The sequence below is a fragment of the Diceros bicornis genome, chromosome X, assembly GCF_020826845.1.
Source record: "Diceros bicornis minor isolate mBicDic1 chromosome X, mDicBic1.mat.cur, whole genome shotgun sequence".
NCBI classification, from domain to species: domain Eukaryota; kingdom Metazoa; phylum Chordata; class Mammalia; order Perissodactyla; family Rhinocerotidae; genus Diceros; species Diceros bicornis.
The window spans coordinates 8,877,676-8,903,737 of record NC_080781.1 but is presented as its reverse complement, the minus strand read 5'-3'; the positions used below and the strand labels follow the sequence as shown (position 1 = coordinate 8,903,737).

General features: G+C 38.6%; 2 protein-coding genes across 2 annotated transcripts in view; one reads left to right on the top strand and one right to left on the bottom strand.

Annotated features, from left to right (window-relative positions):
• The window catches only part of ARHGAP6 (Rho GTPase activating protein 6), a 249,467-nt gene that overhangs the window by 99,761 nt on the left and 123,644 nt on the right, over positions 1-26,062 (top strand). The window lies entirely within an intron of this gene.
• AMELX (amelogenin X-linked) lies at positions 18,689-22,825 on the bottom strand. The gene is made up of 5 exons (XM_058535156.1): positions 22,772-22,825; positions 20,814-20,861; positions 19,509-19,550; positions 19,401-19,445; positions 18,689-19,129 (listed from the first exon to the last, which is right to left on the bottom strand). Exons 1-5 carry the CDS (start codon positions 22,823-22,825, stop codon positions 18,689-18,691), a joined length of 630 nt encoding a protein of 209 aa, XP_058391139.1.

Here is a 26,062-nt window from a genome sequence, read left to right as displayed (position 1 = left end):
AACTCACTCAGCCCCAAAATGCATGGGACTGTCCACGTGAACAATAAATGCACACCATTTAATGGTACTCTTTTGTAATGAGTAAGAAAGGGTAATTCAGGCATCATTACGAATCCTGTGAACCGCTAAAGAATAAATACACTCTCCATGCCAATTCATGTCCTCACTATGGGATTTGGGAAAGCTCTTGTGCACCTGTATTTTTTTTCTGGGTCATCTGCATTAATACCTTTCTAGAAGAAGATATGACTGGAAGTGACTCATCGACAATCCAAAGATTTTCTCAAGGAAAATTATGTTCAATGAGCAGAAATGACTATTTTAGGGATAGGTTTGCAGAACCAGTTTCTATACTGAGTCATTTAGCAATTTTATTATTAATCCAGGTGAGAGGTGACGTTAGCTTGGACCAGGGTGGAACAGAGTAAATGATGAGACGAGATCAGATTCAGGCATGTTTTGAAGGTAGAGTCAACAGGATTTACCAATGGGTTGGCTGTGGAGTACGATATGGAGTCAAAGATGATAGGGAGTCCAGGTTTTGGCTTGAGTCACTGGGAGGATGAACTTGCCATTGACTTAGATGGAGAAGACCGTACAGGAGCAGGTTGGGAGGAAGTTGAAGACCTCAGAGAATTCAGGAAAGAAGATCCTAGTTGGAGATATAAATTAGAGAGCTATCAGTGATAGACGTCATTTAAAGCTATAAGATTTATTGAAATCGGGCCGGCCCCGTGGCTTAGCGGTTAAGTGCGTGCGCTCTGATGCTGGCAGCCCGGGTTCGGATCCCGGGCGTGCACCAACGCACCGCTTCTCCGGCCATGCTGAGGCCGTGTCCCACATACAGCAACTAGAAGGATGTGCAGCTATGACATACAACTATCTACTGGGGCTTTGGGGGAAAAATAAATAAATAAAAATTAAAAAAAAAAGAAGATTTATTGAAATCACCAATGGAGTGATTGCAGATGAAAAATAAAAAAGATCCAAAGACAGAGCCATGAGGAGTTCCAACATTACGTTGTATTCAGGCAGTGAGGAGGAAACAGTATAGGAGACTGAGAATCAATGGCCTAGGAGAGTGTGCATCTGAAAAGCCAGGTGAAGAAAGTGTTTTAAAGGGTGGGGGCAATGGGCTCTGATAAGTAGGTGTGATGCTTCCGATGAGTAGATGACAGTAAGTCTGTTTGCCAAGTACAGCCCGAGGTAATACATAAATATCAATTAGTACACTTATCACTAGCACCTCCTTTGACTCTTAAAAGAGTTCTGGTTTGGATAAGTTAGGGAGTTACCCTGCTGGTGGGTCAAGTAAGATGAAGATTGAGGATTAATCAGAGGATCTAGAAATGTAAAGATTGTTGGTAACCTTAATAAGAGCAGTGTTGATGGATGGTGGGGACAAAAGCCTGATTGAAGTGGGTTCAAGAAAGACTGGGATGAGAGGAAATGGAAGGCGGGGTATATAAACACTTCTATGAAGAATTTTTTTCTATAAAGAGGAGAGAAATGAGGTGGTGTCTAAAAAGGGAAGTGTGATCAAGAACTTTTGTACGGTGGGAGTTATAACAGTATGTTTTAATGCTGATGGGACTCATCCAGTTGAGAGGAGAACATTGATGATCCACAAGAAGGTGGCTGGAGTGGTGTTCTTGAGTAGGCAAAAGGGGATGGAACCAGGGCACAGTGAATACAAGCAAGATGTAATAACAGGTGGGATATTTCACATGAAATAAGGGGATAAAGGGAACTCTGGAGAAGAAGAATAACAAAAGCAAGGACAGAGAATCTGAAAAGTATGGGAGTGAGCAGCTCTGTTGAGCTGGTGTGCAAAGTTTGCTGGGAAGAAGGGCAAGAGAAAGGTTTGGAGGAATGCATTGGGGTCAGGTCATGCAAAGCTTGGGGTCTCCTGCTGAAAGGTCTTGATTGAAGAACAATGGAAGAGTTTTGAGTAGGGAAGAGGCACGTGAAGAGAGGAATGTCACAGCAGGCCAGGGAAGAGAGCATCTCCAGCATCTATTAGTCACTAATACTGAATGTCCTGGAGGTGTCAAGGAAGACTGAGGAAAATGTACGGATGGGATGGAGACAAAGCAAGCCATGGTGAGATACTCACCAAAGCTTCCCTTTGCTTTTGGCACAGGGGCATGGTTTATTACCGCATTTATTTATTTGAAAAAAAAAACATAGCTGCATGTTTTCTTGTTGTTTTGTTTTTGTTTTTAACTTAAGCTCTTCTGTCATATTCTTGAACTTAAGTGTCTTTCCGTAAAAGAGAAAAAGCAGCCACTTTTGTCTTTTGAGCAAGCCAGGAAGCCTCTTCCTGCCTTCAATTTTAAATTTCTTAACATTATCCACTTATACCCTAAAACATAGTCAAGTTATAGCACTTACCTTGCTATTCTTTCCATTTGGCCCAGTGGTTCATCCTTCCCCTCCAAGGTGAGAAATGCCTGTCCCTTTCTTCCTGTGTGTAGATGCAGGCTAACAAAAGATATTTATCAAAGATGATTTATTTTACCAAAAAGGTTATTGATAATCTGCATTTCTGGATACTCGCTGAGCTTAACATCAATTAATAGTGTATGTTTTTCCTTTATGTGAAACATTATATTGGATTTCTCAGAATTAAACCACAAATTTCGAGAGTGGACACTGGATCTCCATTGTATATTTTTCTAAAGCAATATACATAAGTCTAGATAAAGAGAAAAAATAGCTTTCAAATTTTGTTTGCATAAGAATTTCCTGGAAATTTTCTTAAAATGCAGATTCCTGGGCCCCATAAGTCCTATTGTGGTTGATTCAGGACTGGATTCCAGCCGGTCCATTTCGTCCATTATACACCATTATCTGATTACAGGACCCAGGAACCACAAGCTTCCCAGGAGCCCATGGAAAAGTCTGCAAGCTGAAAACGAAATTACTGGTTCCCAAGGTAATTATGTAAATGCTTACCTATATATCTAACAACATAGTACGTATATATTTCATTGTTAGTATTTTTAACAATCTTATCACATGTGAAAGCAGTTTATAATGTACATTTTTCTCCCTTAGCAAGTATTCCTGAAAATGCACTATGATTACTTAAAAATCTCAGCCAAACAAGAATTCTATGAATTACTAATTGCCAAATCATGTCAAAATCAAAATTGTAAAAACTCTTTAGAAAACTATGTGATAGGCCTCAAAATAAGTAAAATAACACAAAGTCCTGGTACTCTACTTTTGATAAAAAGCATTCCCAGGTGATCCTGATTCTGATCCTGCAATCACACTCGGAGTACCAAAGGTCTAGGTGGATGTTTCATGTCACCAAAGCATTCTTGTTTTCATCCAATCATTTATCAAATTTTCTCAACACCTGCTATGTGCAAGGCATGATGCTAGATGATAGAAATACAGTGGAAAACAAAGTTTATCATTGTGAATCTTCCAGACCAGTGGGAGAGATAGTCAATAGACAAATGGACAAACGTATGAAAACAATTACAAGTTGAGATGGGTGCTGAGAAGAAAACCAACAGGGTTTTGAGATGGAGAAGCCAGGGAACACTGACTTCAGACTGGGAAGGCTTTTCTGAGGGAGTGGGATTAAAGAATGAAGAAGGAGGAGCCAGCCCTGTGAAAATATCTGGGAAGAGCAGTTCAGACACCAGGAACGGCACAGGCAGAAAGCTGGACACATGACCAAGCTTACCTTGCCCATGAGTGTCAGAACAGGAGGGAAGAGAGAGGCATGAGAGGGGAGGCTGAGGAAGGAGGCCCAGACTCTTTGGCACAGGGAAGTCCTATGCAGATGGATTTTATTCTAAGTGCAAAGGAAGTAAATTGACAGTCTTTGCTTATGTGTTATTTTTTAAAGCTTGGGTATGGCATGGTACTTTGTGTAACGGTTGTAACACTCAGCTCTGGAGCCAGACTGCTCGAGCATGAATTCTGGTTTTGCCTCTTAGAAGCAGAGTGATCTTGGACATGTTCCAACCTCTCTCTGCTCAATTCTTCACCTGTAAAATGGAAGTAATTATAGTACCTACCTCATAAGTTTGTTTAGCATATTTAATAAATGCATGATAAGCACTATATACATCTTAGTAATGAAGATTTGTATTTAAGAAGATCATTCTGGTTTCCCCCATGGACAATTAATCAGGAAAGGACAGGAGTGGACATGGTTAGCTTGTTAAATGTTTTCAGGAGACATATGATGGAGGCTGGAGGTGGAATGATGAAAATGGAGTTGGAGAGGAGGGGTCAGATTCCTGATTTATTTTGGAGGCAGAGTTGACACAACCTGGAAATGGATTAAATGTGGGACATGAAGTGAAGAGAAGAATAAAGAAAAACTATTTGGTTTCTGGATCAACTCAGTGGGTGCATAAAAACCATCATCATCTTCATCATCGTCAATCATCATCAATATCATCATCATCAACATTTATTTCAGGTCTGCATGCCAAGCACTGAGATAAATGCTTTCTAAACACCTCTTAAGATGCGGGAGGCTTAGGTACAAAGACATTTGCCAGAAGGGAAAGTCAAGAGTTGAGCATTGGATAAGTGAAGTTTGAGATGACCCTGAGATACCAGATGGAAGGGTCAAGAAGGCAATTGGATAGCCAACTCTATAAAACTCAGAGATGACTGGTTTGGAGATAATATTCACGAGTCATGAACTTTGCAATGGAATTCACCACAGTGTTCTTTTATATAATGATTTGGGCTGTTACAATAATGTTTTATTTCTTTTGGCCTAATCCCTTTTTTGAGTTTAAGACCTGCTTCCTAACAACCTTCATGTCAATTGAATTTTCAGTCAATTCCCCATAGTGTAAAATAAAGTATTACATTTACATTTCTGACTCTGAAACAGAGCTCTACTGAACTCAACTTGCCTACTCTGAAGTTCATGTTCTTTGTGAAACATTTCCTAATTAAAACTCAAAGCAACTTTAGTTCAAGTCTTGGTCTGAAATCAACAGAATTATATTAATTCATGGGGGTACAGAAAATCATTTATTTACAGTGTTTAAATTGACATTTGAACAGTTTTTCCAATCCCACACAGTTAGTGGCATAAGGTCTTGAGAAAGCATGAAACATTTTTTTATCAGCCTCATATTTAGTCAAGCTTGCCAAACACAGTTCGTTTTCCGTAGAAATTCACAAACCTGAGCAGTGGCCAAATTTTCAGAGTCGCTGAATGTAAGCCAGTGAATAAAATTGTTAAACCCTTTGATTTCCCCCCACTTTTTTCCCTTAAAAAGTAACATAGCGTGTGCCTCTGAGTTTTATTATTTGACATCTATTACCCACAGCATTCAAGTTGCTGGAGAAAAAGCCTGTATGGACATTCCAGCACAGAATGAACATGGACAAGGTCTTTATGGAGCATTCATTTGCAGCCTTGCTTATCCTCAGATGGGAAAGCCTACTCCTTCATAGTTCCACCAACATCCTTCAAAGGGCAATGGTGCCAACTTTTGAAGATGAATAATTTTACGGACTTTTAAAGATTGAAAAATTTTGAGACCAATCCAGAATAGGGAAAAATTACACGTTGGTCCAAAATGTGATAAATTCGACACTATGCATTGTAGCTAATCGGTGCCACTAGCAAATCTTTCTCTTAAGACTTTAGTACTAATAGCAGAATGTACTGATTCCAACAAAATTTTGAGCGTGGGGCAAGATGGAACTAGTTATCATTAAGAAAATTTTTATGGGCATTGGTGCATCGTGCTCAAGAATAGTTTGGAAAGATAAAGGATTTGGGAACAAACAAATAATAATAATAATGAATACTAATAATTAAAATGTGTCAATAGCTTGAATGTAGTTCTCTTAGTGGATTATAAAATCATATAAGAATGTTGGAATATTTTTAAATCCATTAACCACTGTGGTATTCTCTTCATTGAATTGCTTCCTTCATTAACATCATCTGCTAATTTCATTTTTACTTGTAATAGTAAAAATGCACAATAGCTCCTAGAGGCAATACCCTTACTTGAAAAATGCTCAAAAAAATAGATCCTTTCCCTTCAAAAAAGGTTGAGGGTAAAAATGAACTACTGGATTTCAGCAATGAGAAATGAGCGCTGAGCTGTGAGGGCCCGCTGTGCTTAAGTCACATATAGTCTATTTGGAGAGGGTGGCCGCATGGGATACAAGAGCAACTGCAAGTTCAAAAATACTCTCACCAATGGGAACCATGGCATGCTGGGAAAGGAATCAAGGAATCATGGAAGAGCCTGAACCATGAAACTGGAGCAGAATTCTTGTCATCAGTGGCCTAGAAATGACGCTAAGGACAAGAGTCCCAATGTGCCAGAGGCCGGCATTTGTAGCTCCACGCTCGATGGCAGCCCTCTCTCGCCATGGCCCCTGCCAAGCCACATAGGTGAATCTACAGATGATTGGTGACCTCAGAAGAGCCCAGTGTAATTGGGGAAGGGTTGGGACAAGGGGATAAGAGTCAGCCTTTCATTTTTAACATAGCTTTACTGAGATAGAATTCACATACCATACAGTTCACTCTTTTAAAGCGTGTAATGTAACGGCATCGCAGAATTGTACAATCACCACAATCAACTTTAGACAGTTTCATCACCCAAAAAAACCCCTGCACCCCTTAGTCATTACTGCCCTCAATCCTCCCAGCCCCCTCAGCCCCTGGCAACCACTAATCTTTTACCACTCTATGGATTTGCCTATTCTGGACATTTCATATAACTGGAATCATACAATACGTGGCCTTTTGTGACTGGCTTCTTTCACTTAGCATGACGTTTTCGAGGTTCATCCATGTTGTAGCATGTGTCAGGACTTCATTCCTTTTTACTGTGGAATAATATTCCGTTGTATGGATATGCCACATTTTGTTTATCCATTCATCAATTGACTGACACTTGGGTTGTTTCCACCTTTTGGCTACTGTGAATAGTGATGCTATGAACATGTATGTACATGCACTTGTTTCAACACCTGGTTTTAATTGTTTGGGGTATACACCTAGGAGTGGAATTGTGGGATCATATGGTAACTCTATGTTTAACATTTTGAGAAACTGCCAAACTGTTTTCCAAAACGTTTCACCATCAGTGTATGTGAGTTCCAATTTCTCCACATCTTCGCCAACATTTCTTTTTACCTCTCCTAGTGGGTGTGACGTGACATCTCATTGTGGTTTTCATTTTCGTTTCCCTGATGGCTAATGATGTCAAGCATCTTTTCTTATGCTTACTGGCCATTTGTATATTTTCTCCAGATAAATTTCTATTCAGAACCTTTGCCCATTTATAAATCGGGTTGTCTTTTTATTTGAGTTGTAAGAGTTCTTTATACGTTCTGGATACAAGTCCCTTATCAGATATGTGAGTTAGCATTTAATTTAAATGATTTATTCCCTCCAGCATTCATATTGCATCTCTACTATTTACTGTGAACTGGCATACCCATTTACCTTAACTTTCGGACTATTCCCCCTAGTAAGTGCTTGGTGCCTCTCACCCTTGTGTGCTGAGGGAGGCCTTTCAGAGCTGAGAGCTCGCTCCCCAGGGTGTCTGACTCAGAGGATCACAGTGACCCGAAGCCTTTTCCCTCCCAGGGCCTCTCGCAGCACATTCCAGCCGGAGAGCCTGCCTGCCTGGCTCCTCTAGCTCTTTGAGCAGCATCCCTGTCTCCAGCCTCCTTCTCCGTTCCCACACTGGACGAGGGCTCTGCGTGGGGCGGATGGGGGGTCAGTTCTGCCTGGAGCTGCTGCTACTGCTGAGGTGTAAGGACCCTGGAGAGGTAAGAAGATACAGTGTGTGAATTCAGGCTCTGTGTTTTGTGCCTCCTGCTTGAAGCAAGGCAAGACTCAAGCCAGTAACATGTGAAAGACTTTGTGGGGCAATAATCCTGGAGCAGCATCGGGGGATGGTGGACACAAGCAGGAAAGAGTGAGAGAAGCAATAGCTTTGAAGGGATTCACTCAGCTGGTTCCAGCACTCGAGTCTCTTTCAACTTCAAAGTTCAGATGGTTCAAATGACAATTAAGATAGGTCTCTGCCTGTTACTTCAGGAGAAGGTTCAGAGCAATCAAGTCAGGCCGACTGGAATGTTATATATCGCTGCCAAGACACTCATATTTTTATTGAAAGCTTAGAGCAAATTTAGTAAGGACCTGTCATTTCTTCTGCACCTTTCCTTTTGGCTATTTTCTCAGGATTTTTAAATTGACACAATTTGACTTTAACCATGCATATTGGCTTATAATGTTACTGTTGCATAGGTCTTAGTGGTCTTCTAATGCAATGTTTTTCTGTGACAGATAAAGAAACTGAGGGTGAGAGTGGATCAAGTTATGGCAGGGTCACCTGGCTAGTCTGTGACAGAACTGAGACTAAACATCATTGCTTTTGAGCCTCTCTTTGGGTCTCGATCATTGGGTACTGTATAATGATGGACATTAGGGACAAGGACAAACATTGCCCTTCCCCTCAATATGATGAAGGATCAAGATTCTATGACATCTACAAGCGGTACAGGTACTGAGGTAAAACCACAAAATGTGGTCTGACTCTTTGCTTGTGGACGCTCCATGCAGCAAAGACAGATGATTGGTTCAGAAAATCAGAAAGCGTTGGTTTTGCTGCTTGCAGCCTCTTGTATAAACCTTATTTTTTATGATTCCAACTTTTTATTATTTCATAGAAAGAATCTCAGAATCTATCTTATTATTAATTTAGAATATTACCAAAGTGTTCACAGAGCTTAGATACTTGCTGGCTTCATATAGCTACAAGAGTTTCTTTGAATCCTTCCTAAAGGAACAGACAGTACCATATTAAACATTAGTTGAATTTTTTTAAAACATTATGGTGAATTTTTTTTGACACCAATAAGATGGAATCACAAGCTTTCCTACAGATTGGCAATCTGTGACCTTAAACTATGTGACTATGCCATTTCAATTCATTCGCAGATTTCTTCCTCTCTCTATCGTGTGTGCATGCCACTATAAGTATAAAGTAATTTAGATATATATGAATTATTTAATTGTTAAAAACCAAGTTGCTTTTGGAGAAAATTTACTGCTCTTAAATCACCATCATTTACAATATGTTGAATGATTCTATTTTGAAGGAGGACAAAGGTTTAATATTGTGATTCTGATTATTTTCAGTAATAGCAACTATAAAATAAATCAACTCAGGTAGCAGTGGTTGCAGGTTCCTGGATACCTATTACCGTTCATCAGGAACATTTTTTTCTACCTGTGGGAAAATAAGCCACAAAGGCAGTAAATCCCCTTTTGTTGTCCAACTGTCTTTGTAAATCCTGCTGATAGGAATTACATGTTAAAGTAATGTTCAATAAGTAGTGTACAAATCCACTACTGTCTTTAAAAAGAAATAGATTTTGAAGTTGCTCTGTTGTGCCTATTTTCAGATTAAGAAAAAATCATTTGTGGAAACTAGGTTGAGCCCAAGTTCCTCATCACAGAGCAAAAATGGGATTTTGTAAATCCTCTGAGCCTGAATTTGTTATTGCATGCAGCTGTGCAAATTTGCAAACATTTCCTTCTCTAGTCAGGACCCTGTGGAAGGAGCCAGTTTGGACTGCCACTTTGATAGCTAACATTTGTGGAAGCTGCAATGCAGGAAGCTATTAAAATATTTGAAAGTTTTCATATATTTTAATCTGGACATCAAATGCCAGATAGAGAAAGTATGCCAGCAAATTAGTTCTTATTCAGTGTCATGCTAGGAATATATCAGTAGCCTTCCTATTCCAGTCATTCTCAATGAACTTCAGACTGTCTCTTGAAATGGCCTTTCCGTACGTGTTGAGTATGTGTTCCATCACCTGGGAAGGAAGATAATGGAGGACCAAGGTCTGGATTTTCTAACAAGACATCATTAGTTCCCACTGTAGCTTTCTATGAACATATCAATGAGAGAAAGTCAGCACCTTGTAGTTCTTATGAGGACAGGACTTGTGTTTGTTTGCTTTCAATCCATCTTTTGGAACCAAAGAAGGAGTGAGGGCCGTTCATGCTCAGGTTTGCACCCATAGCTGGGATGGATGGGTTCTCCTGGTTGCCATGGCAATGCTGCCCTGGTGTGGTGATACTTGCCTGTATGTGCAGAGGTTTCCTCCCCATCTGTGGTGGTTTACCACAACTGCAGAGGAGTTACTGGGTTGGGGATTCTTTAACTTTCTTTATAATTAGCTTCTTAGGGAATCCTTGGGAGGTCAAATGGGCAGGAAAAATTAAGTGACAAAAGGAGACGATCTTCATGACTCTGACTGAGTTGAATTCATATTTGCTGTTGGAAATAGATATAGGTTGTTTTCGTTAGGATCCTAGAAGCAGATGACAAATTAGTTTACCTTTGAAAGGGCGCTCATCAAAAACGGGACAGGGTGTGTGTGTTTTAAGAAGTGCCTCATTTCTTTCTAAAGTTATAAGTTTAGACAACTTCTCAACTGTAAATTGGGGATAGAGACAACGTTTCCTCTATAAGGTTGTGAGAATTAAATGAGCTAACATATATCATGTGCTTAGACCAATGCCTACAATATAATAGAAGCCCAGTAAATGTTCGATGTTGTTATCATTACTTTTATATGACAGTACGGTGGCATTTTAATGCTAATGATGGTTCCTTGAGCAGATTAAGCACACTGACCAGTTTCCAGGTATTTTTCTAAATCTGCCTTAAGGAGCTTGCCAGCTAGTGGGGAGACCAAGGTAGAAACAAGTCATTGTTTGCAATAGAGGCATGCCCAACATACCCTGGGAAACCTCGAGGCCTGAGCACTCCAGCCCATGTAGACCAGCAAGAGAAGGTTCCTAGACAAGGAGGCATTGAGCTGATGCTCATTTATGGCCGTTCTCCTGATGTGTGGTGTATGGGGGCCAGGGGAAGGGGGTTAATCTCATTTGGAGGAGTATCTTGAGTTTGGAGTTTGTATAGATATGATGTTCTGTGTCCTGGATCTGTCAAATATGGTGTGTTTCCCAAGGTCTGAGCTCAATCAAAGTGGGTCTCCTTTACTTATACCACACTGCTTTATATTCTCCATGGTTGTCAGAGGTTATTTGGTAATGATTTTGTAACAAAAACCTTATTATATTCATCAAATAATACTTTTGGAGAATGCTGGTTCTGAAAATCGTGAGAATTAAGGCTTCTTAAATCCCTGCCCACTCTATGGACAAAACTACTCGTTTCTCATTTTTCTGCTAAATTCAAGCGAATTCCAAAACAGGACTCTTCCCTGACAAACTAAGTGAGCTCTCATTCAATAGTTACACTAATAGCTAATGGTTTGGTTATTTTTCTCCTCTTTATTACTCAGGTAACACAACCACTTTTAAAAAACCTCCCAAGAAACAAAGAACACACTCACTTTTAAGTAACTTCTGAAGAAGCAAATAACTATTCTAATTTCTGCAGAATGGTTTTGATTTAGAGACATCAGCTGACTTAATCCTGGGGCATCCATCTCTTCATCTTGCAAATTTTCTTTCACATCCTGGTCACTCTCCAAACTGTTGAGATTTTTCGGATACAGTTCATGCAAGAAGTGAAAAACCCGTTGTCTGAAGTCCTATATCAAGTTTACCAACTTTAAGATTTGAGCTCTTGGTTTTTCTCTCTCCATTATGTTTTAAAAATGCACACAGATTCTACGTTTGTTCAGAGTCTCATTCTTTCTGTATGTTAAGTTCTGAGCACACAACATGATTGAATGTTGGCGTTGTTTTCTAGAGTAAGGTTTCTCAACTTCATCAGTGTTGACATTCAAGGCTGGATCATTCTTTCTTGTGGGGTTTGTCTTGTGCATTGTAGGATGATTAGTAAAATTCCTGTTCTCTCCCCACTAGATACCAATAGTACCACTCCAACCCCCATCCCTGCCCACCATTGTGACTCCAGACATTGCCAAATGTCTCCTAGGGGCACAACTGCCCCAATCGAGAACTACTGCTCTAGAGAAAAAGAATTTGGTAAAGAAATCGCTAAAGTGGAATTAGCTGAGCTGTGACCAATGCCAGAGTGACAAGGGAAGGGTCAGAGTTGGAAGTTAGTATACATGGGGACCAGGCCTTACAAAGAAAGTGAAAGGAAGACATTCGGAAGGAGGAGGTCTAATGCTCTGGCCTCCAATGAGCCTTGTGCAGCCCATGACACCTTCCTGGTGGATTTACTCTCATATTACCCTTAGGATGACCTTGGGGATGGTGAAGAACAGCCTCTGGGAATGTCAGATAGGAGAATGCAGGGATCGTGCATGGAAGCAATCAGTAAGGAAAGTGTTCAGGTGGCTATAAGTCAGAGATGGCACATTGACAAATGACAGATGTGTTTGACTTTGGAGACTTTGGCATAGAAAACTTCCATGTTATGTCCAAATTCTACATCATCCCTGCTTCCAGTGGTGTAGTGTTCCATTTGGGGGTCTACAGAGCCAGGAGACAGCTCCCTTTTTGAATATAAGGATTTTAGCCAACGTTTATTGAGTTAGGGCTTGTTGACATGAAAGGACACAGAGATGGATATTAGTCCATTTTATAGATGAGAAAACTAAGGCACAGAGAGGCTAAGAAACTTGTCCGAGTTTCCATAGCAGATAGGCAAAGGTCATGATTATGAATCCAGACAATCTGGTTGCAGAACCTGCAAACCCCACCAGCACACTGGGAAGCCATCTTTGCCCTTGTGTGGACACCTAACTGACCCCAAAGCCTCCACATTCCACAGACAAATTTGAAGCATGGAGAATTCTTTAAAGAGGAAAACAAGATTTGGCTATTCTGAGGAAGATATTTAACATTATTAATAAAATTTTTTTTTGATTAATAAAAAGAAAATAAATGCTGGACCTCGTGGGCTATTTTTTTGTTGACCGTAGGGCAATGTTATTTGTAAGAGGGCTTTATCGATCTTGATTTTTTGGTAGATTATTCAGGTGTGATTTATCAAAGCAAATATTTTGGGACCGAAATGACCATTCCTTTCTTCTCCCCTCAACCTCTTCACTCCTCATTACTCCCAGCCCAATCTTATTCCTCAAGTATTATTTATTGTCTAGAAGGGTCAGGTGTTTCAGATGAGGGCAGGATGAATTCTTCCTAGCAGGGAAGTATTTTTAAGTAACTAAACGTCAGCCAATGACCCCAGCTGATAAGGCTCTAGACCAAAAGGGGGCAAAAGGAATTATAAGCCAAATCACAAAACAATAAGTAAAAACTCCAATTAACAAGAATTTCACAACAAACATAGGCTGATGACTCTTTTATTAAAGCAATATGGAACACAACTAGAGGCCAGTATGTTCTGGAAAGGTGGGAAATTGGTTGAAATCTTTTTTATCTTGTGATTCCCATGTTAAGCTGTTCACAATTGGATCTGTGTGTTTTTTTTTAATTAATACAATTGTTTGCTATTTTATATTCTTTTTTAAGTCTTGGCCTTAAACTCAATCTTGGTATTTTCAGCAATTGTTTACTACTAAGGGGAAAACTTCATATTTAGGGGGAAAGTCAGTGTTTTCATTTTGTGTGAAGTTTGGAGAGGAGGTGGTCAACTTGACATTGCTTGTAAATAAAATGATCAACTTTGCCTTTTTTTCTTGATAGAATTTTATATTGGAAGAAGTGTAACGTGTCTTGGTGATGATAACTGATAAGGATAGCCATATAGTCTCTAAATGATTAGAATGGAGAGAAGTTTTACTTCAAATTTCAAGTTGCTCAATGTCTTCACATGTGTCCTTTTGCCAATTGATTAAATTGGCCCACATCAATTGATTAAAATTGGTATATGTCTCCACGTGTGTTCTTTTACTACAGATAAACTCAGTGGGCATGTGTGCATGTGTGTGTATGTGTGTGTGTGTGTGAACCCACTTGTCTTATGTTGTGCTGTTGGTTTGAACCACAAAATAGAGAAGAATGTAAATATTTTCTGATGTTTACAGGCAGTTAACCACTCTCATAGATTGACAAAAGCTTGTGTTTCTTTCTTTTATCTTTCCATCAGCTTAAACTTTGGCCTATTCCCAATGAAGCCCTAGGTCAAGGCCTTCTTTCTACCTCCAGTGTGGATGTGGCTGGTAGAGGTCTAAAAATAAATGGCCTTTCCTTTGGAACTAAAATAGTTTCTATTACAAGCAGAAAAATTAATTTAGTTCAACTCTGGATTCGTCTGTTTTACAAGAAAACTAGAGGGGAAACCATTTTGGTGTGTGTGGTTCAACCTGAGGGAGAGAAGGGCACTTCTACCGTTTTTAGAAATAATGTTCATCTCTTCTTTGTTGTTTTATTGTATTGCTAATTTTTGCTCCTCCTAAAGCCTATAGCTCTTTTCCCTTTCCCCTCGGTCAAAATACTTCTCTGAAAAATCAAGTACTTGTGAACTGATTTCTACTTAGAATTTACCTGAAGGGGACCCACTAAGATCCAAAGCTCACGTCAACCAGAACTGAAGGAAGGAGGTGTGTCTGGGTTGAAGTAGAAGAAAGGGAGAACAAACTTTTAAAAAATCAAATTTGTTTCTGATTACAGAAGTAATTAATGTTTATTGTGAAAAAGTTGGATCATTGTACAAACAGCTGCGACTCCTGGTTTTTTTCTATGCACATTTATGTGTATGTGTTTAAATTATTTACATGTTATGGTCGTGTGTAATATTCATCTTTAATATACAGTCTTGGTCTTAAATTTTAGTTTATCACATTTTATCCACTAATAAATTTTCTTCTATAGCATACTTTTTTATCACAGTACTCCTTCAAATAGATATAAGAAAATTTAAGTGAGGTCCGAATTCTCACTGGTATATAATGCTGTAATCAACATCTTTGCACATATCTTTCCATGCATTTTCATGACACTCTTAGGGTAATTCCTAGACATGTATTTGCACCTCAGGAAAAATTATGCATGTTGAAGCCCTCACCAACAAAGAGTGAATGAGAACAGAGAAGATTTCAAATTTACTAGTGACATGGGAGTGGTTGTGATGAGATGAGAGTTTCATTGAGGTGGTTTACTCAACTTCATCTGCCTCTTTAGCTTAATTTCAAAGACATAGCACAGCTTTGTAAATAATCTACTTTTGCTTTTTTACTGATTTGACAAAATAATTCTCCTTAGTCCTAGCCATATAAGCTTTACATTGTTGGAGAGACAATTTGCTGGCATGACATAAATGATGGGGGTCCTGATGTTGATGTCATGACCCACTTATCAGTTATGACCCCAAGTGAAAAGCACTAGCATAGAAATAGAGTGTGTCATCCATCTAGAGGTAGATGTTCCCAGGGTTGGTTAATTCAGGGGCACAATGATGCCACCAAGGACCTAGGGGCTTTCCATCTTTTCAATTGCCCCTCCTGATCACAAGATGGTAGACACAGCTCCAGGCATCACATCCTGAAACAAATAGATCCTCAAACAAGAGGACAGAACAGCACTTTTTCCTAGCATGCATATATATGTATATATTTTTTTAATTAGAGGGTAATCTTCTCCCCCAAAAGCTCCTCGTCTCCTAGTAGACTTCCCTTTTAGTCTCATTCATTGTTCAGGTTCCACCACAACCCATCCCTAAACCAATCACTGGCAAGGGGAGTAGAGGCCATATTTGGTATGGATGTGGTGTGTTATGGTAATCGACACCATAATTGGCATGGAGGACTGAACATTCCCTGGGACAGGGGAGGGGGCTCATCTCTCCTAAGCTCATGGAAAGCCAGATGCTGAGATTAACTCCAGCTCTGCCAACAAGGAATGAGTGGTGAGGAAAGCTGTTGGACAGCTAGCTAATGATGTCTGCCATATTTGTCAGGGCATTTTGACTATACATCTGTCACAGTGTTGATACAATGAGGCCTTCTCTTATCATTATTTGTGAGCTTATTTTATACCTTTGATAGATTCTAGATTTCTTAAGGATGGGGACTTACTATTTTTACCAGGACATGGAATAGTGCCTTGCCCTAGAGCGTGATTAATAAATATTTACTAAATTGATTAGAATTGGGCCATGTCAATTGATTAAAACTTTCTTACTTTTTTATTGAATTTAAAGTCTTTAAAATCAAGTTATTTGTTTGAATATCAACATCCTCCCAGTAAAGTTATGTTTATTCATTCCAGAAAATGATTAATCTAATCATAAAGGTACTAGAATAAAGTTACTGCGGGTGCTGTGTAATATAAACCCTAAAAAGACTGTTTACAATTCTGTGTGGGTGTAGGAGGAAAAAAGGATTCAAATATAAATATGAGTGGGAAAGAAAACTTGTATCGAGTCCATTTTATGCATCTGTTAACATTTCGAAGATTATTCGGTAAAATTTATCATCTTAAAGATTATGAAGTGAAAGAAATGACTTGCATATAAAATCACTGTGATTCTCTATTTGAAGCTCCATTTAATAAAAGTTTTCTTAGGAAAACTAATTACCTCAACAATCTAAAATTCAGTACCTTATTATACATATCACATAATTTCATTAAAAAATCATTTTCAGTAGAATGAGATTAAAAGACCAGATTTTGATTACTAATGTGGTGTGAAATATAAAGCCAGTGTTCCAAGTCTTAATTTGTTTTGTAATGTAAACATTTCTCAAGAGCTTATCTTTTTCAATGTAAAGAATTCTTCATATAAACTTCCCTTCATCTGGTTCAAGTTCAGTGACTGTACACATTCATAATTTTTCACTTTACCAACTATTATAACTATTGTATAAACTTCCGTTTTTTAAAGATTTGAGATAGTATAATTAAAATTTTTCTAAAAAGAAATATAGTCCTCATTTGCCTGCAGAATGTTCAATTTGTAGGTGTAATGAGCAGTTCCTATCTTATTCAAGAATAACCATTTATAATATATTCTTTCAAGTGACGTGAAATTTTAAGTTTAATTCAACACAAAGAGGTGAATGATTTTTAAAAACATTTTATTGTTTGCTAACGGTACTTATTTTTAGTTACAGAATTTACTAAGTAAAGTGATGGTAGGCACAAATCATTGTGTTCTTGTGTCATTCTGAAAGCAACTAGAGTATCTGCTTCAGTTCTCTTCTCATTTTCTGATCTTTTAATCCTGAAAAAAATAGCAAAAGGAACAATTAAAAGAATTTACAAATATTCCTAGTGAGTGCCATTTACAATAATACATATGTCTTCAGTTTTGCCAAAACAACGTACAACCATTTAAGTTGGACTCTATAATTTTCAAAGTTTCTTTGTTATCTCATTGTCATTAGACATGAAGTATCCACGACGGAGACTCCTGCCTTCAGGACACTTAAAACTATCATTAATAACAAAATAACAATTGCTACCTTTTATTGAATACATCTTACATGCCAGGCTCTGAGTTCATCACTTTATTTTATTTTCCATAAAACACCTCTAAGAAGTTATCAATATTTATTCTCTAATTTTGCACAGGATTAAAGAGTTCAAACTACCTGCCTGAAGTCGCCTTTCCATAAATAGCTCTGGCAAGCTGGGAACACGTTATACAGTTCATGGCCTTAATTATTAATAAAGAGACAAAAAAATGCATTTTCTATACAAAGAGGGAACATGTACCTTCGGCTAGAATAATCAACTCTGGGCACCAGGGTATTTGGGATACAATCAAATTTCAAAAATTCTCTCCCATATTCTCTACAAATATGCTCATAATTGTGAGGCTATATATTGTGCATATTATCATTTTTATTGGGAAACTATGGTATTTGTACTTGGACAGAAGCTTGAAAATTATCTGATTTAGTCACTTTCTCTCATTTTAAAGAAGGGAAAACATCCATAAATTTTAAGTAACTTGTAGAATACCATCTCCTCTTTGGGAGCAAAGCCAGAACTGGAACCCAGGTATCCTGGATCCCCAGCCAGGCCATTTCCACGTCACCCCTTACTACTTCTCAGTAGAAAATCATCAATGGTGTTTATAACTTGGAATTACATTTGGATACATACCTATAGTAGAATTACATAATCTCATATACACAGAAGTAAGGGTTTATGGATATGGATAAGGGTCATTTATTTTATTGACTATTTCCCACTCATTTGGAAGAGCTTTCCATAATGGAAGAAAATTTTATGCTTAATTGTGAAAACTTCTTGCTAAAGGCTTAATCTATAGAATCCCAGCACTGAAAAGGAATGTAATAGTCTGTCTAGCTTAGCTTCTTCCAAGTTAGGTTAAAAACTACTTTAGACAGGTAATCTTCCTTTAGGTCCTTAAAGGGATTTTCCACTTACTTTCTGTAGCCTGTTCAAATATTTGCGTCCTCTCACTCTCAAAAGTTACCCTTTTATATCTTCAGTGCAATTCTAGCCTATTCTTGCTAGTCAAACCCTTGAAAGACAAGAACTGATATTCCCTTATACTGTTGTCCTTAAAATTAGTGAGTTTCAATAATATATATTCTGGTAGGAATTCAAAATAATTGTACAATTTAAACCCACCATAAAAGCTATGGTCTTAATTACTAAGCCATGTAGATAAACTCATTTATAGTAAAAAGTTACAATACATGCTTGTACTAATAGAGTCATTGACCTGTAGCTACTGAAACTCTAGACCCGGATTGTTTAACAACTTAGAACTCTGAGGGCCAATTTTGCCTTACCATTTTCGCGGGTGTTGTAGTGACTTCAAGGTATACTCACCACTTCCTCCCGCTTGGTCTTGTCTGTTGCTGGCCAAGCTTCCAGAGGCAGGTCAGGAAGCATAGGGGGCAGGGGCTGCAAGGGGAATATCGGAGGCAGAGGTGGCTGTGGCGGCAGGGGGTGGATGGGGTGCACAGGAGGCTGAGGCTGGATGGGCTGGTGAGGCTGCGGCTGGACGGGCTGGGGCTGGAAGGGCTGCTGGGCAGGCGGAGGGAAGTTTGGCTGGTGGTGTTGGGTTGGAACCATGGAGTGATGGCCAGGAACTGGCATCATTGGTTGCTGGGGGACCACGGGCTGCTGAGCTGACACCATGGGGATGTGGTGATGAGGCTGCAGGGCGTGATTTGAGGGGTTCTGCTGGGACACCACGGGGACGATTTGGTGGTGCAGCCATCCACCCATGGGTTCGTAACCATAGGAAGTGTACTGGTGAGAAACAAAGAGTCAGGTTTACCATTGGCTCCATTGACTTCCAACTGGAGAAGTAGCAATGTTTTCTTTGTTATTATGACAATATGAATATTTATTCATTTTTTCCTGTGCAAGAATTTCTAACTGTGTACACAGATATGACCTTTTACAAACTACATTTCCTATTAATGTCTGTATGTGGCATATATATATGTTATTTTACTTAAAAGGGAATTGAAATGCATGATTAATATTTTAAGGGAATAAAGAATAAAATGCTACATACCGGGGGCCTTATCATGCTCTGGTACCACTTCACAGGGGTAAGCACCTTAAGAGAAAGAGACATTAGAATACATTTGTTTTAATTTAGTTACATGAAATATAGACTCGCTAATGCAGTCCCATCAATATTGATAACCTGATCATGTGAGTTCTATGGAAGAAAGAAGGTAGACATTTATCAGGTGCTTTCTGTGTAGTCAGGCACTATGTTACATTGATCACACACATTTTTCAAGTTTTCTCACATACTCTGAGGCAAGTATCATCACCCTCACTTTTACAGACAAGGTCATAAAGAGGTTCATGAACTTGACTGAAGTTACAAAAGTAGTCATTCTGTTTAATTCCACAGCTTCTGCTCTTTGCAAGAGCAAAACAAAACAGAAAAATTATTGTGACATAACATTAATTATATCCTTTTTTGATTTGATGTCACAATGACAAAATAAAGGAGGCAGAAACACTGTCCCTCATCCTAGAAACATAGGTTTTCTGGTGAAATATGTCAACCTTTTAAGGTTTAACAGAAAATCTTGCCTCAAATTCTTATTTAAATTTTTCCTCTGTTTGTATGAGTAAACAGACTCACAGACTGTCATCTGAATCTATGAAAGAAGTAATAGTTTCATTCCTTTTCATTCCTTACATAACAGTATATACTTGGTTAACCTCAGGTCCGGGGACTGCTTCAGTACAGCATTTGAAATCAATACAACAAACAATTACTAACCTTGCTCAAGTAATACTTGAGCAAGTATCTTTTATATTCCTTAACTATTTTGCTCCCCAAACAATATTTTGAAGTGTGGGTGTTATAATTATTTCCCTTCTCCAGATGAGGAAACCAAAGTTCTAGAGAGAAAATGATTTGCCCAAGGTCACATGGTTAGTATGGGGTTGAGGAGAGCCTGAAACCCGGTTTACAGAAATCTCGTGCTTTCCATTGCTCTGCAGAATGTCTCATAGACCACTTCTTCACTAATCTTTCAGTAAATACAAATGAGGGAGACACATAGATTGTGAACATCTTAGAAGCAAGTGTTTTCTAGCTGGAAAGCATCTTAAATAACATCTTACCTGATCCCCACATTTTACGGGCTGGGATAGAACAGAGCTGTTCAGCCAGAGTTCGCTTTCTGCCCTACCATGCAGCCCCCCTGAGTGGTAGTTCATGATGGGTAATTTTATAGCCATGTAAGGAGGAGAGACTGAGTCAGAGAGGCCAGGTAGGAGTGTGCTGGGGCAATGCAGGCTTGAGGCGACCCCTCAGGGCTTACACCAGGAAGCAGGTAGTGGGAACTGAAAAAGTGGGACTGAAAAACATCTTGAATGAAGAATCAACACACTATTCTTTACAGAGCCCAGGGCAGTGTTAACTCAAACAATGGTCAAAATTAGTAAAGAGAAAAATTACCTCATAGCTGAAGTTGATATAACCAGGGTGCCCAGGATGAGGTGGTAGCTTTTATAGGGAGGGGGAAAGGAGAAGAAAAAGAAAGAGGGAGAGTGAGAGGGAGGGAGAGAGAGAGAGAGAGAGAGAGAGAGAGAGAGGAAGAGATTAAGTCAATATGCAATTGTTCACATTAAGAGAGACTGAAGCTACTTTAAAAAATCCATATAGTGCAAATATATTTGAGATCTACTTTTAGTTTGAACATGTACGCTGTGTAGGAGAGGAGCTCTCTTATTTTAAAGAGGTCCAGAACAACTAAATGACTTTCCCAGGAGTTGTAGTCTTATGGTGGGAGACCTGGAAGTAGAAACCAGCACACGTTTATCCTCCAGTGATCTTCAGACACCCCTCCATCCATGTTGCTAATTAATCCAACTCTATCCCACTCACCATTTTACTTCTTGATGAAATTCACTCCATGTTGGGAAGAGAATTATGTTTCTCTTAAACACTTATGAAATACCAACAAGAAGAGAATTGTCTCACAAACCTTCCTTTACAGATCATGAGGTGGATAAGTGCTTAAGTATCAAAGAGACTCCTCATAATTGTCATGCAAAGTAAATAAAACAACAATGAAACAAACAACTACATGTGAATTATTGATGAATGTGAGAACAAGATGGATGCAGTGGAAACGTAATCCCGTGGAAAATGAAAGAGTTGATTTATGAAGTTTAGGCCAATTCTTTTTGATATTCTGTCAATGTTTTTACGGCAGAAAAATTGAAAAGTTCAAAATAAAAAAAACCCAGATAGTTATCTAAACCAGGACCGTCTGTCCTTTCAAAAGTGGAGGCCAAGTGACTGATGCCTACATTGTGGAATTCTGGTTGGCCCTGGAGCGGGGGGAGAGGGAGGAGAGAGAATCATGCAAAACATCTCCCTCAGATATCGAGCTAATTAAGGCTCTATTCTTTTTAAATGCTCATTTTTCATAAAAGAGTTTATTTGCCGTCATCTGAGTGTGAATTATTTTAGTCAGGTAACTGCCTTTTCTATACCTTCTTGATATAAGCCCTCAGAGAGTAGGGGTGTTGAATTGAGGAGTGGAGAAAGGGCTGAATTTGTAATGCAGGGACCTAGGGGACTAGGGATTGCCACAATGCAGGATTTTAGGAAGGCAGAGCAGAGAATCTTGGTCTTGTGGGTGAGAGAGGAAGAGAGGAGGCAAGTATGCAAGCTTTGCTGGCTTCTGGTTGTATCAACTGTTCCTTATGCCACTGTAAAGCAGATGGATCCTGCTTTGCCTGCATGTGATCTAAGCTCTCTGACCTTAGGTACCTCTGTCTAGAGAGAATGGGTCATACTTCCTGGTCCTTGGTATATTTGAGTGTAAAATATATCCACAGATATTGGGCATAGGTAGAATTCTGGACAACCACATGGAAGTCATGTGCTTAGCAGATGCACCCAAAGGGATGAGGCCTGTGATAACAGGAGATTGTTCAAGAAGGGAATTCATAACACAAAAATCTTACCCTCTAAAGGGCAACAGCAGTGGAGTTTGAAGGGCAGAAAGAGATTTGGACACTTGTGAGAAATAGAGTTTTAGAGAAAACGGGCATTTTTGTAGTATTTGCCTAAGGCTGATTAAGTACTTTCTCTGGAGGTCTTTCAAGGGTTCCTTCTAAAAGTTTGCTCCATCTAGAGATGGGCAATGATATTTACAAGCTAATTGTTTCAACAGAATCTCCTGGGGTGCTTGTTAAAATGCAGAGTCCTAGGCCCCATCCCAGCTGTACTGAATCAGAATCTTTGGTGAAGGCATCTGAGAATCTATTTTTTTATAACAAGCTCTTCAAACAGAGATGTTTGAAGACATCTGATCTTGTACTGTCTTAAACACTAAAGTTTACTAACCATGGGGCAGATTTTTATTTCCAAGCTTGTGAAATTGGACATTGATTTATACTCACGGGCATAGCAAAGGCTGCTCCCAGGAGGCTGGCAAACAAAATCCAGGTCCCCATCTCTTGATGGCCCTAAAATATAAGTCAACATCCACTTTTCGTATCTATTCTCAAATATGGACATAATTAATGCACCATAAAACCCACATAATCCACATTAGTTTGTTGCTAGTAAAATGGGTGGGACCATTCTTTGTGAGGTTACTTCATTCATATGTGATTTCCAGTTCTCAGCCCATTTTGTTGTTTCTGGAGTCACAATAGTGATAAAGATGCTTTTCATTTAGGTTGACGGATGAACACGTTGTAGGGCCGTGAATAATCCATCATTACATGATTTTTGAATGCCATTTTCCTATACCTGTACAGCCTGTAGACACATAGAGGCTAAACGCAGCTTATAATTCATGAATAAAAGAACAGAGTTGGCTCTAAAAGTTGAGGAGATCATCAAGGTGCACAGTGTTTTATACTTTTAGAACCAGGAGGCACAGAAATGTTCTTTTGTACAGTCCACCTGGGCATTGCTACTGTTAAAAACAAAGACTAACCATTTAAGAAAAGACATTAAGTAATTTGCCAAAATAGAGTAAGGAAGGAGTGGAGTTTAGTTCCAGGTGTTCTGAGTGGTAGAACTTCAGGCAAGATCCTCAGGTAACATCTCTGAGCTCTAGAGGTGGAGCAAAAGATGTGCTTGAACAGAAAGGAGAGGACAGTGCTAATATTTTGGTATTATTCCATGAATTTTGAATGACTTCTACTTAAAAGATCTATATTTAGTCAATGGTATCTTCTTTTTATTTGACACTGCACTATAATTATTCCACAAATAAGACCCTTGGGACGTGAAGCAAAACATATCATCCTCAAATACACACATTGCTTTGTGGTGCAAATTATTGACTAACTTTGAAAACCATCAGAAGAAAGACCTTAAATTTTGCATAGGAAGTGAATATCATGTGTAGTAATGCTGGCTATGAAAAGTACACTGACATTTTCTACCTCCTAAATCTATTTTTTTAAAGGCTGGATTAATGAGAGAAAACATTTAGTTGATGGTTCTATTTGATGTAATTAAATAAAATGTTTTTCAAAGCAGTGGATCACAGCCTGAGAAAGAATTATTTTATTTTAATTGATAAGTAATTACAATAAATATTTTGCTGTTAAAATTGGCCCTGAAAAGTGCTTTGGGAGTCTGGAACTAAAATTTAAAGAAATATAGAAGAATACTCTGCTGCATTAGAAAGTAAAGGAATTTATTTAAGCAGTCAGAGTCTAATTTAATTATGGACAAACTGAAGAAGTAACTCAATATTGACAGCATAAAGTATTAGAAATACAGAATACATTTGCATCCTTTGAACATGAAATGCAGAGAAATAAGCACAATTAAAAAGATACCAAATTATGAATAAAATCCACATACCTTTGAATATATGTATTCAGAGTAAGTTTCTGTCTGAAACTCAGGGATGCTTGATCCTTTAGATTTTTTCCAACTAAGAGCTCAATTTATATCATTCATGGCATCAAGAACAACCAATCAGGTTTCTCAAGGAAAAATGTGTTGAGTATAACTCAAAATCCCTGTATCATGAATTTTTAGAAGCTGTGATCAAACATAAGGCTGTATGTTGTGATTAGTGCATATAGACTCTTTCATTAAGGACAATAATGGGTTTAACAGGCAAAAAATTTCATCAGGCTGTTTTTAAGTCAGCAAGTAAGTTGACTGCCCATGCTGATATATTCAAATTTACTTTTAAGAAGCAGCTATGTCATTGTCTGTTCCCTGGTTCTAGCAAACATAACATTGTTCTTTACAAAAAAAAAAAAAAGTTAGATGGTTGAGTTTCTCTAGTGTAATCAAGACATCCCCTAGGGTTCCCCAGCCCTTTCTGATCAGGATAAATTGATTCAAACCCCCATTCTGGTAAAACCCCAAAGCTCTTCCCAATATTTCTCTGAAGGATTATAATTTCAAGGTCACCACTGCTCTATTTTCTACTTCCATTGTAGGTATTTTCTCTGTTCCCTGTGGCTATTCCTTTATCACCATTCTGGTGTCCATCAAAAGAGGGGACAAAGTTCCTTCTCTTTGGTTCCATCCTGCAACCCATCTGCCATCCAAGCAACTGTGAATTCAAGGTTATCAAAGTAGCAAAATTTTTGCTGAAGATCTGAAGGACAGGGGAAGGAACATATCACACACCAGACTGCACACGTAGAAATGTATGTTGATCCTTGCAAACAAATATGTATCACAGGGGATATTGCCCTGGCTCCCCCACCCCACACTGCAACTCAGCCTCTCTCGGTATGATGGCCCTTCCTTGCCCACATCCTTCTGGCCCAATCCTACTTTCTCTTATAAGCAAATCCAAATTCCTCTCTCTTTCTTTTTCAGAGCCTCTTAACTGTCCTTTAGTTGCATTGTCCCCATGTTCTCAGCAGCTTCTCTTTTGCCTAAATAACAACAACCAAAGCCCTTCTCTAAGAAGACCTCTGATCTAGCTGTTTAAATGCATAAGTCTTTTACTCTTCTACCTTAGTAAAGCATATGGAGTTTTTCTTTTATTCTAGAATCTAATCAATTAAAAATCGAATCTGTAACTAGTGATGAGGTAGCTGATGAGCTGTCTACCAATATTAGATCAATAAAGGAAATACTGAATACATACCCAGATACTATTGGTGGTACAGCAGGATCTCTTTGACTACATAAGTAATACTTTTGAAGTTTGTACATGTACATATATTTTTATATAGATGCTCCACATTGGCTGAATTAAATTCAAGGAGAAAATATCCATGAAAGGCAATGTAGTATTATTAAGAGTTAGAGCTTAGACTTATATGGGTCCTGACCCCAGCTTCACCAAGGGTAGAGGGCCCATTGACAAGATATTTAGCCTATCTAAGGCTCAGTTTCCTCATCAGTAAAATAGGGATAATAATTGAACCTACCTAAGAGGATTAGTGTGAAAACTAAATACGAGACATCTCTGGAGGAAATGGAAAGTTATTTATCACCCTCTCCAACCCCATTACTTGGCATACAGTAAATATTTAAAAAATCATAATAAATAAGATTCTAAGAAGATCTTTTGGGATAAATCAGTAGGAAATAAATAACCATCACGAAGAAAGGTACATCTTTCCGTCAGAGAAAGAGAGAGAGATTGCAAAGAATAAAGTGAAAGGTTATAACAGGCAAAACGTAGGAATGAAAGTGAACATAGAATATGCCTCTAAAAGCAAATTGTGTCCAGGGTTTGAATTTATTTATGA

Excerpts from the sequence above, each read along its gene's own strand:
- AMELX (XM_058535156.1), bottom strand. The coding sequence starts at position 22,825 with ATGGGGACCTGGATTTTGTTTGCCAGCCTCCTGGGAGCAGCCTTTGCT. Across the intron at positions 19,551-20,813 it reads ATATCAACTTCAGCTATGAG|AACTCACATGATCAGGTTAT; the intron begins GTAATTTTTCTC and ends TTTCTTCCATAG. Across the intron at positions 19,446-19,508 it reads ATATTGATGGGACTGCATTA|GTGCTTACCCCTGTGAAGTG; the intron begins GCGAGTCTATAT and ends CTTTCTCTTAAG.